We start from the raw sequence: 14,319 nt of genomic DNA on the forward strand, positions 1-14,319 counted from the left end.
TAAATTAACGTAACCTATCGTTATCTACGTGTGAGCCAACTTAGAGTGGATTTTTGAATACCAAAATTTTTGACCAAGACATTTTATCCATTACAAATATAATAATAATAATAATAATAGCTCCCGTATATAGATTTTCACGCTTTGGGAGTAGCAAGGTACAGCTTGCCATACTAGAGCCGTTCGGTATACAATGAAGGTAATGTGTCTAGCATTAGGCTTCAACCGCCTATTATTACCTCAGGATTGTGAATCCCAAGTACTCATTTAAGGCTGAGTCGACTTAGGTACCCAAACTATTTTTATTTTATTAAAAATAGCCGGCTGTAGGATTCGAACCCACAACCTTTGAATTGGTAGACGAGAGCTGTACCCAGGGGGGTGACAGTGAAATAGGAAAATTGGAAACTGTCATTAGTGTCATTCCTGTCATTCTCCTCACGACAAGTATGGCCGCCTAGACAAGGACAGCATTGTTTTTGTCTAACTATTGTCTAACTTCACAGTTAGAATTGACAGATTTCAGTTTCAGAGACAACTTCAGATTTGTTCTAGAACAAATTAGAAAATATTCGACGCCATTTTAATTCATTCCGTTTAGTTTCGTTTTGGAAGTTCAATTTAATATTTTGGCTGAAATTTATAAATATAAAGGTAATAAAGTATATAAAATATATATTACATGAAGAATCCTGAGAAAATGACGTTTCTGCAGTAGTAGGTATGTCCCATGTATATGAAAAATAGGTAGTAAATAAACACTGTTTTTACATTTTTTAGATGCAAGAAAATGGTGTTATAATCTCTTTGATCGGCGATTTTTTTGAAAATGGAAACAATTTACAGCAAGGTAAGATCATTTTTAACTATAGCCAACATAAGTTATCTCCAGTAAGTGCGATTTATTGTCAATAATGCAATAAATCGGACTGATAATCTGATTATGTTATCCGACTAAAATTCTCTTTTTGCTTCTTTTTGATTTATAAGCCAGGTCTCTTTGGGAATAATGGACGCTTTTTTTAAACAGTATATTTATATTTTATACCTATTGATATTTTTACATTGTTAATTTTAGTATAAAAAAAATTGTTTTTCTGTTTTCAGGTTTTTGTATAAGGCTCCCCTTTTCATGTTCCTGTGTCCGTTTTCTGTCCTTGAAGTCTGCGAATACGTGTGTATATTTACAAATTACTGTAAGTCATGCTTATACCTTAACTAATTTACGTTAAAAGTGCATATAATTAACTAATTGGTATTAAAACAAAACAATCCTCTATATTTTTATATTTATTTAGTCACGTTGTTCCATATTTCAAATAAATATATGCGAATAAATTATTTTTTGGTTTTATTTATGAAAAGAAAAATACAAAATACATTTGAACTGAAAGCCATTGAATAACCGGAAACGGAAATGAAAATTTAGCCATCATGTCCTTACCATGTCAACCTGTCAATTGGAAAATTAGTTCTCCAGACGACAACGAAGGCTTTCGGTGGCGTATCGTGTTTCCACGATTTAACACAGAGTTGACACTTCTTTCTAGTTAATTATTTTATGGCTGTACCGCTCTACGCCACCGGGCACCACATAGTTTAAATATACGTTTCAAATTAGAATAAAATGACATAAAGCAGATTTTTGTTTTAAAAATGATTTAAAATACTACTCAAATATCACTCAGTACAAGAAACTCAAATAACTATTTTTCAAACTCAAAACATTATATTACTGATGTATATCATACCTGAATCGCAAGATGTCTCCTCTTCGCCACTAGATCCGGATTTGCTGTTTTCATTGTCCTGTTTCAGTGGCGTGGGTTCAGTGTCACTTGTTGGCGATTTTTCTTTTTCTTGTTCAGGCGTAACCACAGCTTCACTAATTTGGACAACATAACAAGTGTACTTTAGAATAAATTGCAAAAACATAGTAAAAAATTGGCGCCGGGAGGCACGTATAGCCGCCCATACTAAAATATGTTAATAAGGTCCGTCGTTATTTCCCCTATCCGCCACCGGGGGTCGCGTCCGATGGAAGTTTGGAGTTCTCCACACGGATTTTCTCAAAAACGGACTACGGAAACACGGAATATCTCAAAAACTGCGACTTTGACTGATTTTGATGTTATTAGAAATTTTGTTGCAAATATTATTCCTAATCTTAAATTGAAAACCGCGTTTCGCTAGCTACTGTAATTTTGGAGTTACGATTTTTTTAAATTTTTAACCCCTCCCATACAATTTTCTCCTGTACATTTTGCAATCGATTCTCCGCTTCAAAACATAGTTAGTGATTGAATTTGGTTGTTCGGAAAAATGTTAGTTAGTGACTTTTGGCAGCAATAGGACGATATCAAGGTTTACATACGCTCCAAGAATAACCGCTCATACACGTAAGGGTTTTTTAAAAGATTTGTTCAGCCGCCGCGTCGCGATCTTTATGAGGTCTAAATTATATGAAAATGCATTTTCTATGAAAACTTGAAGGGATAAAATCTCCTAAAATATATAGCGTGTTCCATTTAAATTAAAGAAGTTATTGCCGTTTAAAGCAAAAATTTATTTAAAATAAATTTTTAGACACTCTGTATGAGGTAGTACTATTTTATTATTGCAACACAATAATTACTCAATAAATAAACTTCAGAAAATATTTAGTATTAAAAACTTTGATACCGTTGGAGAAATAAAGCCCTAAAATTTTACTGCAATTTCACAAAATTGAAAATATTTCAAAAACGGTAAGGTTTAAGTGTTATAAACCTTAATCAAATTTACCTTTATTTTAATCGTAAAAACTAAAAATGTAAACATATACAGAGTGTTCCATTTAGAAAAATAGAACTTTGACATTTTTTATTTATTTGGGACACTCTGTATCTTGTAAAAATATTTTTAAATTGTAGGCTAATAGTCCTTCAACGAACCCAAAACTTACAATTTGTAAAAATTTAATCGTTTAGCTACGATACTCCGTGTCGTTTGTGGTGAACAACCCTGTATATCCTTTTAATTATTTCCGGTTTTAATATTGCTTGACGCTTTCTTTCAAATATAGAACTTTAGCTACAGCAGCGCCATCTTAATTGCAGATTGCAGTGGGTCAACTAATAGAGCATTGCAAGCACAATGTTTTAATAAAGTTATAAGATTATGTATATTGGAATAAAATATTTTTTTAAATTTTCATATCTTAACTATTTTTACACGTGATCCTACCTTGTATTCCCAGTGACACCATTGGACGCTGCCTGTCCTGGAACAGGTGGGACACAGAATACTTTACTAAACGTATTTTCAGTATCATTTAAGTTTGGAGGAGTAAACGGCTTGGGACCAAGACGAGGCTGCAAAAGAAAATATGAATAAAATTATTAACTGCCACATTTCAGTTATTATTCAGCAACAAAATATATAAAAAAAATACAGAACCAAACACTGGGCAACATTGAGTCACCAAAAAATGAATATAAACAAAGCTTAAATAATATAAAACTAAGTAACTGATTCTTCATTGTATCTACAATTAACTACAGTAAAGCTGAAATAAAAGACACTCAAAACAAACTTACTATCTAAAAATATGGCAAAAAAGTGGCAAATCACACGAAAACAAAAAAAAAACAAAAAAACAACGTCTTGTTAACCTTATAACCACCGATAGGGCCGTTGGGATTCACAGACGTCACAATGGGAACGCAACTATTAGTTCGAGGTCTGGCCACCGGTTTGGGGGCGCTGGAGGCTTCTTCAGTCGACTCACAGACGGAACTAGTGCGCGAAGTTCTCGGCAGGGGTTTGGGAGGGACTATGGTCTGTGCAGGGGCCTTAAGAAAGGAGGTTATGTTTTTTTTTGGTTCAAAAATAAATTTGTACGTTTGTTAATGTATTAAACCCTAGAAAGCGTTATACAGTTTTTGTAGACAATTATTGATTATAGACATAAATGTGTATAATTTTTTTTTACTTATTTTCATATGCAGAATGTGTTTTCGAAGTTTCCTGATTACAATTTGGACCACTTTCTGTGTTATTTATTGCCTATGATCTATAAACACTCTAGGAAGAATTGCAATTACATATACTAACTTTTAAATAAAATATACAGGGTGTCCCAGGCTGAGCGTGCATTAGAAGTTTCTAGAGAACTACAATATCCAGATCGGAGATTTTTTGCACATCACTGTTTCACAACGAGATCTATTGATTAAAAATATTTCCAAAATGGCGGAATAATTCGGAAATACCGGAAGTTGACAGCAACTTTCTTATTTCAAATGGGTACCCCCATTTTTTATTGCATCCTTAAATTCTCTGAAAAATGTTATGAATTTTGATATCAAACACTCTATACCTAACATTAGCCGTTCTTGAGAAAAAAAATTAAAAAATTTTGGATGAAAAAAGTGCCTGTCAAAAAAATCGGTATGGCCTAAACGACAAATTGAATGATTACCACAGCCACTGTGGCCTAAAAAGAAGACATGTGGCTATTCTATTTCAAAATTTAAGAATTGAGTGACTAAAAGAATTATCATAAATAATTTTTTTCAATTGGGAACCCACTTTTTTTATTTCACTAATGAAAAGGCTTTTCAATTCGTTACTTTTTAACTATACATGTTCCTATACCTAAAATAAATCGTTTTAAAGTTATTTAAGATTTAGTTTTAAATGGCTGTACTTAAACTGCCGTTAAACGGTAACTTACTAAAATGCCGTTAATAGGTATGACGTCGTTGATGTGACGCACTTGACGGCTTTATGAAATACAGGAATTTTATAAGGACTAACCAACGCTACCCACCCCACCAAATAACCAACTTAACCAACGCAACTAACCTTGACACTGATAAAAAATATAAAAAACAAATTTAAATTAGTAAAAATCAACCAACCACACCAAATAACCAACTAACCAATGAATTAACACCCTCCAAATAACCACGCTAACCAACCCGCCGAATAACTAAACCAATCCAACCAAAAAGAGTGAAACCAATGCAATAAGATCACGCTATAAGCAAAAAAAAATATAAAAAAGTTTTGGTCGGCGTGAGATTTGAACCCCGGACCATCCGCTTACGAAGCGATAGCCTCAGCCACTGACCCACAGGTGCTCTTGCAGAATGCTTAAGGCTAGGCATTACTTTCCGCTGACATGAACGACGTCACAATATCTATTAACGGCATTTTTAGTAGGCTACCGTTTAACGGCTGTTTAAGTACATCCGTTTTAAATCGTATTTTTTTCTTGATTTTATCTAGCTTTCTTTGACATGTATTTGACAAGTGTCAAACCATCAGACTTCTGTCAAAAAACTATGTGAATTTCGTATATTATAAATACTATATAAGAGTTTCTTGCCTTGAACTGCTAATATAGAAATTAATTCCACGCTATCTCGCGATGCGGGACTTAATATCTTACCGCTACTTTACGACAAGTCGTATTTATATACTCTGCGATGTGCTCGACATTTTGTGGAAACGACCCAAGCTCACCTGATGATGGTTTAGGGCCCCGAAACCGGTAGTGAGAGCAGGTTGATCCATATTATGTCGAACACAGCGTGGAATTAATTTCTATATTAGCAGTTCAAGGCAAGAAACTCTTATATAATTTTATTATATACCTAAAAACTGCAAGAAATTTATTTTTCATTATAAATACTGCTGGTAAAATTTTATAAAATGTATTTATAAAAATATATCTTGTATTTTAATGATAGCTAATGGAAATATGACATGGTCAGATATAGTTTTTACATGGCGTGACGTTTAAAGTCATAAGTTACTGGTGAAAAAAAATATATACCCTTTGAAATTAAATTTTAAATAACTTAAAAACGATTTATTTTAGATATAGGAACAAGTATAATCAAAAATTAACGAATTAAAAAACCTTTTCACTGGTGAAATAAAAAAGTGGGTTTCCATTTGAAAAAAATTATTTATGATATTTTTTTAATCGCTCAATTCCATGATCGCTAAGGTCAATACTGTATGACATTCAAACAATTTAAATTTTGAAATAGATAGCCACATGTTTTCACTTTATGCTACAGTGGCTGTGGTAATCACTAAATTTGTCGTTTAGACTATAATACCGATTTTTTTGACAGGCAGTTTTTTTCCTCCAAAAATTTTAAATATTGTTTTTCTCAAAAACAGTTAATATTAGGTATAGTCTGTGAAACGAATAACTTTGAATTTGGCAGTTCCCGCGGGCTTTTCTAGTGTTAATTTTATTAGGTTAGCAACTTGTGGCCATGCTGACGCAATGCCATCTCTAATAGAACAGCCTCGGAGCGAGGTTCATGACGTCACGCTAGTTAAATACTACGGATTAATAAATATGTTGCAGAATACATGGAAAATATAATAATTCCAAGTATTTTTGGTTTGTATTTTATGATATAGTTTACATAAAATATACATAATATACAGTTAAAAAATACGATATATATGTATACCTACTTATTTATAGTAATAAAACTTTCGCAAATAAACTATGAACCATACAAATGCACCAAATGTTTTACAATATACAAATAATGAATAGGTACATAAGATAATGGGTAAAATGTAAAATATATTTTAAATTTTGGGTTTTGAAAATCGATCTAATTTAACAAATAACATTCAATATCTACTACTTACTATGGCTGAAATCGTACTCCATAGTCAATGTAGATAGTTTTAGTGTTAAGAATAATAATTTAAAAAAATACGTGGTCATCTTTTAACAAGTTTATATTAGTTTATTAATTGAAGTAAACAATATGTGGTGTGTGGTGTGAATATTTTATATGTAATTTTTGGATTATATTCGACACTATTTTTTTCATATGACACAACACTGATGAAGGCTATGATGTTAGCCAAAACGTTTTTTTTAACTAAAAAAGAAATAATGAAAAACAAATGAAAACTTAATCAGCGTTTTTCCCGAACCTAAATCCCAAGAAAATCAAAAATTTTACAATAATTTTACATATAAAATGACAGCAATCTTTATTTCATAGCTATCTCTGACGCCTTTTTTTTTCTATGATATTGTATTATTTGCAAATATAATTTTTTCGAACATTGATACTTGCAGAATATACATTTGTGAATGCAAATAATAATACTTCACTATTAGTAGATATTGAATGTTTCTTGTTAAATTAGATCGATTTCCAAACCCCAAAATTTAAAATATATTTTACATTTTACCCATTATCTTATGTACCTATTCATTATTTGTATATTGTAAAACATTTGCTGCATTTGTACCTATGGTTCATAGTTTATTTGCCAAAGTATTTATTACTATAAATAGGTATATATATATATATATATATATATATATATATATATATATATATATATATATATATATATATTGTATTTATTAACTGTATATTATGTATATTTCATGTAAACTATATCATTTTTAATATACAAACCAAAAATACGAGGAATTATTATGTTTTACATGTATTCTACAACATATTTATTAATCCGTAGTATCTAACTAGTGTGACGTCATAAATCTCGCTCCGAGGCTGTTCTATTAGAGACGGCATTGGTCTGATATTTAGAAATGTCAAAAGCTGATGACATTTTACTTTTGACAATTGTGTTGATTTTTGCAAGAAGAGGAAGAACTGTCACTTGTTTTATTATTTTCCTTTTCTATTTCACGAAAGTAAAAAGAGTTACCTATCTGATTCGTTCAGGCATTCAATTTAAAGAATATCAGTAACTTTTTTGATAGAGGGATTTTATATTTGCCATGTTGGTAAAAAATAAGGGTCAAAATTCAAAGTTATTCATTTTATAGACTATATAAGGTGTTTAATAACAAAATTCATAAAATTCTACAGAGAATTTAACTATGAAATAAGAAATTGCTGTCAATAAAAAGTTGCTGTCAATTCCGGTATTTCCAGAAGTGCCGCCATATTGAAAATATTTTTAATCAATAGATCTCTTTGTGAAACAATAATGTGCAAAAAATATTCGATCTAGATCTTATAGTTCTCTAGAAACTTCTAATGCACGCTCAGCCTGGGACACCCTGTATATCTAATCATATTCTAACCTTTTCTTTATCTTCTTCCTCAGTAGCAGCCTTAACTTCACTGATTTTCTTATCAATTTCATCCACATTTTTCTTAGGACTTTTCTCTGGAACGTTTTCCTTGTCCTTTTCCAGCTCTTTCACTATGCTTCTTACCGGATGGATCTCAGGTTTGACAGATGTCTCAATAATTTTTGGCTTAGACTCCGCCGGTTTTCTGTTGGCTTTAGATTTTTCAAACTCTTCCCGAAGTTGGGCAATATTGCCTCTGTGAACCTGTCATTTGTAAAAATAAATATACACAATGATCTACGGTCGATGATAAGTTAATGATATTAAAAAAAATAACATCATAGAAGTATCTTTGTGTTTATATCTTGTAATGTTGACACACATGTCAAAAAAAATCAGCCAATGGATCAGAAATTTATACAATGCTGGAAAAAGAATCTTTTCATTTAAGTATGCAGAAATATAATTATAATATACTCTTTTTTTTTTTCTCTAAACCAAAAGTCTTTGCGCTGACCCGGATTCGAACTCTGAATCATCGGTTCGTGGTTGGAAACTTTACGCACTGCGCTATGGAGACACGTTCGATTTATATTCAATACTAGAATTTAAAGGAGTAATAAAAATATAGGATCTTCTTTCAATGCGCAGTAGAGAACGCAACGTTTACCGGCAGCCAGACGGGCTGCATGCTGTTCTAGAGAGCATAGTAAAAGATATATCAAAGAGCCAGGCGTCTTAAAATACTTGTTTTTCCGACGTTGCTAGCTCTCGTACTATAATATATTAAAAACTGGAGTAGCCGTAAAATAACGACATCTCTCGATAGGTAAATAATGGATTTTAGTACTGCAGAAAAATAATGTCAAAAGGTACTGGTTTGAAAAAATTAAGATTAAAGTTAATTAATCAAACTTTAAGCTTCATTCAAAACCTCGAAATCAGTGGAATAAATTAGTAGTTTCAATTAGCCGTAGAAGTTTGTTCACCTAATTTTAATGTAAGCATTCAGAACGTCATAATTAGTGGTAGTAATTTCCAATTATTGGAAAAAGTTAACAAACTTTTAACTTTTCCACTAATTATACTTCAAAATTTACGAGGAATGTCATTTTGGCTTTTGATTATCACCCGGCAAGAAAAATTTTAGTTAGAAATCAAAAGTTTATTGTTTTATAAGCTAAATATTATGCTTTCTCTATGGATACAACAAACTACCGCAAGCTGTTGCTAGGATATTTTATTAATTTTAATTGTGTTTTTTTGGACATGTGAATGATCGTAAACTAAAAAGTACCACTAATTGGTAGGTTCTGAATGAAGCTTTAAGGTATACAATTCGGTAAGTGTTATTATTATTAAAATGTTTTGTTTTATTTATGTAGTTTTATTTATTCCTGTGAAATATTACAAATGTGTTTTTGTGCGTAAGTTATATTGATAAACATAATATAATGCGGGAAGTTTCTTGAAGCTTGAAAGTAAGAAATAATTTTTTTTATACTTTATGTGTTATATATATGTTGTGTTTTGTTCTTGTTTGTTTTGTATTAACACCTACCGCTTTTTTAATAAAATAAATCAATTAGATTTGAAGTAATCACCTGTCACTCAAATTTTAAATATATTAATTTCCTGTTGTGCGTTCGAATTGTACCAACTTATTTCTTTGTAAAATAAAATAAACTACTTTGAAATTAAAATGACAGACACATCTATCACTGTCAAGGATCTTGTGGTTGGACAGACTATATCAATTTTTATTGTAACTATATTCCTATCCTATTTTTTAAATTCTCAAAAACTTCCATTTTATATCTTAATTTTGAACTGATTCAATCCAATGATTGACGGACAATAATGAATGAGGAACCATTTAACAATTTTGAACAATTGGACAAATTTTGGAGACGGCCATAACTTATTGTCCGTCATGACGGACGTTTGGTCACTTTACTTCTAAGGAACCGACGCCGACGCTTACTGTAGCTTCTGTATAGGCTTGGTGCATTTCAGTTGATTTCAAAAGATTTCGACCGCAGCGCTCTATATGGCAGAAATCAGAATTATGTATTTCACGCCGCGCCGGCGCCGTCCCGGTTACAGCTCATGTTGATCGCATTAAAATTATATTGAAATCGTTGCTTTGTCATAATATTTAAGTATTTTAGTTTTTTGTTAGTGCAGTTATTGGAACTATAAAACGAGGTTTGTGTGATGTAACGCTGATTCGGGTAGTAAAAATTAAGTGAAAAAGAACTCAAACTAGGCGTCGCGTTGTGTTCTGACAATTTCAAACGTTAATAAAATTGGCGAAAAAATATTAACGTGTAAAGGAGGGCGTAATTACGTGGTTGTTTGGTGCAATAACATTCAATAACACAATAACTCAACTCTTCCGGATATTCAACTCTCCCGAATCAACATTTTATAGCTTCACAGTTTCTCACACCGATTTGATGAAGAGCAAAAATGGATTCAAGCATTTCGACGATACAAGTGAGTAAACAAGGTCCCCATTACATAATCGAAAAATTAAATAGACATATATACTATTAGGGGATAAAATGTAATTTGCAATATTAATGATATACTCTTTTTTAATCAACTAGTGCTTACATTTTTTATGAATAACTTCTAAAATTACAACTATGTACCTTCAAAAAATTTCGTTATAGCCGAAATAGCCCAAGTTATGTCGCCACTAGCAAAACCTGTGCGTAAAACTATGCTCGCTACCGTAGGCATTTATACATTCCGTACATATATACGGCATCTAACAATCCCATTGGTCAGATTTGAATTTTAAACCAATTAAACTCCGAGTGTCATACGCGAGTATGGAATGTAAGAAGACAGTGCCATATGCACTTACGGAATGTACCTTAGACATTACTATTAACGCTTTGTTATAGAACATTTCAACCAAAACCAAATCAACCCCACCAAATAGCTAACCTAACCGACGCAATCAACCCCACCAAATAACCATCTTAACCAACGCAACTAACTCCACCAAATAATCAATCTAACCCCACCAAAAAGAGTGAAACCAACGCAATCCATATTTTGAATGCTATTAAATATTTACAGCTTTTTTTAAAAAATAAAAACAGTTGTAAAAAAAATAAAAAAGTTATGGTCCAGCGTGAGATTTGAACCACGCACCTCTCGTTCACGAAGCGATGGCCTCAGTGACGGAGCCACAGCTACTCTTGCAAGATTAGCTATAGCCAGGGGTTACTTTCTGCTGCAAGCATAATTACCAAGTACATTCCGTAAGTGCATAATGGCACTGTCTTACATTCCATACTCGCGTATGACACTCGGAGTTTAATTGGTTTAAAATTCAAATCTGACCAATGGGATTGTGTTAGGTTTAGTTAGTTTTATTAGCTTCAATAATAAATTATAATACAAGTTAGACCTTCCAAAATATCAAAATATTAACTTTTTTATTTTATTTTTATAATTTTCACAAATTATGTTTCCTACCACTTTTAGAATAATTATATAAAGTTTTTTTCGTATAATCGCTATTTAAATCCGTGTATTTGCAGATACCGATTGTTTACGATATTCTCCGATGCATGGTGGCAGCACCGGCGGAGAATGCACCAAGCCTATAGGTAAAGTATGCTGTAGCATATAAAATTATTTTTAAAATCTTTTGTCAAATTTAAAGAAAAAGAAAAAAAAATCGTATGACAGATGACGTAAGACCGATTTGACAAGTGACAGGTTTGACATGTGACGTAAAACCGATAAGGTGATAGGTGTACATTTTTTTAATAAATTATTTAACAATAAAAATAATAATATAAATGACTGTATGAATAACTTACCACTATAGGTTCCTCCCCCTTTTCTCTCTTGGCAGGATCCAAGCTAAATTTAGGCACCGCCTTATTGACACCTTGAATCCATTGGTCCGCTGTCAAATCAGTCTTGTAACCTGGAGTATCCGGAAAAATATCCGCATGAAAATCTCTAAAATAAGAAATAAAAATTAAAACACATAATTTATTAATAGTACATTAATAACATTGTACCTGTAAGTTTTTCTTGGTACCTGATAGGTTACAGGTATAACAGAACTACTTGTCAGCTGCATGATCCTGTTTACCTCACCTTGCATGACATTCAAGGCTCGTTTGGGAATCAAGCAAACTCCTTTTGTTTGTTCTCCGGAATGTCTGATACCTTCAATAAGGTAAGGTTCTCGATCCGACACTTCCATATAACCAATAGTCGTGTCACCTAAAACAAAAATTATATTTTTATTGTTTTCTATGGATTTTTTGGTTAGTGTTCATTACCTTTGCCAGCCAAAAACAACATTCCAGTATCTGGGTCATATAAAGGTATTAAAATGCCCGTAGAGCAATCTAGTTCCAATGTTTTCTCAGTTTCTTTAAAATTTCTTAAATCCCTTTAAAAAAAATAAGGGCATTATTTAAAAATTATTTTTATTTTTGATTTTTACCTAATTATAACTTGTCTAAGCCTTTGTGCATCAAATCCAGTGGTTAAAATTTTATCCTGGTCTCCTAGCCATACAACTCTAGAGTCTTTAATACTCTGATGACTGTTTGCTTGCATTACACAAGGATTTTCTGATCTTGGATCGATAATTCTTACCTAAATTTATGTAAATTTTAACTTACAACTTCTGTTTTATCAAGATTACTTACCAATTTATCCTTGCATGAAGTAGCTAATAATGTTCCATCCCTTTTCCAACTAACACTTTGTATAACTTCGTCGTGATCGCTATTAGAAAAGAGTTCTTTTTCAGATATCAAATCCCATAGAGTTAAGGTAGTATATGATGTAGAATGTAACAGGAAATCTGCAGTTGGATGGAAGCCTACAGTTTCAACACGCCTTTGTTTATGAGAGAAAACACATTCTGCATTGCTTAAAGATTCCTATAAAAATATATTTATAAATTAAAAAAAAACTAGAGCCACGTGATGTAAAAATTGCGACACCCCATAAAAGAGCAAAAAGTTAAAAAAAAATATCTCATTTTTACACCATTTGATCCTAATCAAAATTCACAATCAAGATAGTAATGATTTAAAACTTACAGTCAATCCTTCAGGAGGGATGCACCATATCTTCACTAAACAATCCTGAGATCCTGTTGCTAAAAGACCATCGTGAAAAGGTGAGAAATCAAGATCTGTCACTGTATCTGAATGAGCATGTAAAAGAGGCATAAGTTTGCTTTTTCTCCCACAATCATCTAAAAATACAGAAAATATCAATAACAGAAGTCTATCATGCGTGAAATACTTCATACCAATAGGTAAAACTGCTAAGCTAGAACCAGCATGGTCCCAATTGAAGGCCATAAACTTGGCAGAAGCTGCAATGTTATTGCCATAGGTCTGATATGAACCTACAGTAATGTCCCTAACATATGTTTCAGGTTTGGGGACAATAGGTGCAGCATTTTTATATTTAGAAGCTTTGAATCGCCAAGCCATTTTGTTATTTAGTCAGTTTGGTCTAAAAACAGTAATGCTTATAAAAAAAAACAATACAATTGCAACGCTAGAGAGACTTTATAATAGTTTCAGAGACAAACAAGTGATTTGACCTCAACAAATTTAATCTCTTTATAATATACAACAAAAAAAGTCTAACTGTAATTACAAAGAAATTGCCTTTGCAGGTAGTCAAATAGGTGGGTGATTGTATTCAAGTATTCTTAATTATAAATAAAATGGTGCTTAACTACAAATATGCTTATTTGACTACATACAAAGACCGGAAAGAGGGTTTCACACCCTTACAAAAGCAATGGATTTTTATTCTCAATTAAAACAGTCTCTTTATTGCTTAGGTACTTACTCTGCTTAGATCAGACTTCTAATTTAATATACAAAACTAACTGTTGTGCATGTAACATAAAAATTCGTGCATTTAAATTAAATATTTTTAAAAAACGCCCAAATAACTTCCACCCTCCGATTTACCGACATTGACAAGAAAACAATGAGAATGACACATATATGACATATTTTGAAAACACTGCAAATCGAAATATATCTCTCTCTTTCTAACTCCCAAAATTTATAAAACGCACGGCTACAATTTCATTAATATTAAATGAAATAATAGCTGTTGTATATTAATTTGGAAATATGTCCATAATATCCGTTGTTATTACCTCATATAATCAAGAAAGAAAATAAATTCAAAAAAAATAAAAAGAGAGA

The 14,319-nt window shown here is 31.8% G+C and overlaps 1 protein-coding gene across 3 annotated transcripts in view; it reads right to left on the reverse strand.

Annotated features, from left to right (window-relative positions):
- LOC115888134 (coronin-7) overlaps nucleotides 1–14,258 on the reverse strand; it is a 34,253-nt gene extending 19,995 nt beyond the window's left edge. For 2 of the 3 annotated variants that reach the window (XM_030907719.1, XM_030907720.1), the window contains exons 1-12: nucleotides 13,952–14,258; nucleotides 13,398–13,606; nucleotides 13,183–13,340; nucleotides 12,784–13,020; nucleotides 12,576–12,730; nucleotides 12,409–12,521; nucleotides 12,142–12,349; nucleotides 11,935–12,079; nucleotides 8,099–8,353; nucleotides 3,654–3,833; nucleotides 3,226–3,353; nucleotides 1,752–1,885 (exon numbers count right to left, since the gene is read on the reverse strand). In XM_030907719.1, the coding sequence (XP_030763579.1) occupies nucleotides 1,752–1,885; nucleotides 3,226–3,353; nucleotides 3,654–3,833; nucleotides 8,099–8,353; nucleotides 11,935–12,079; nucleotides 12,142–12,349; nucleotides 12,409–12,521; nucleotides 12,576–12,730; nucleotides 12,784–13,020; nucleotides 13,183–13,340; nucleotides 13,398–13,584 (1,900 nt within the window). In that variant the 5' untranslated portion in view covers nucleotides 13,585–13,606; nucleotides 13,952–14,258. The remainder of the gene's footprint in view (nucleotides 1–1,751; nucleotides 1,886–3,225; nucleotides 3,354–3,653; nucleotides 3,834–8,098; nucleotides 8,354–11,934; nucleotides 12,080–12,141; nucleotides 12,350–12,408; nucleotides 12,522–12,575; nucleotides 12,731–12,783; nucleotides 13,021–13,182; nucleotides 13,341–13,397; nucleotides 13,607–13,951) is intronic. The other variant, XM_030907721.1, reaches the window with a different exon arrangement.
- Nucleotides 14,259–14,319: the final 61 nt, after the last annotated feature.

This window comes from Sitophilus oryzae, unplaced genomic scaffold (assembly GCF_002938485.1).
Source record: "Sitophilus oryzae breed Bouriz unplaced genomic scaffold, Soryzae_2.0 scaffold_684_pilon_pilon, whole genome shotgun sequence".
Classification (NCBI taxonomy): Eukaryota; Metazoa; Arthropoda; class Insecta; order Coleoptera; family Curculionidae; genus Sitophilus; species Sitophilus oryzae.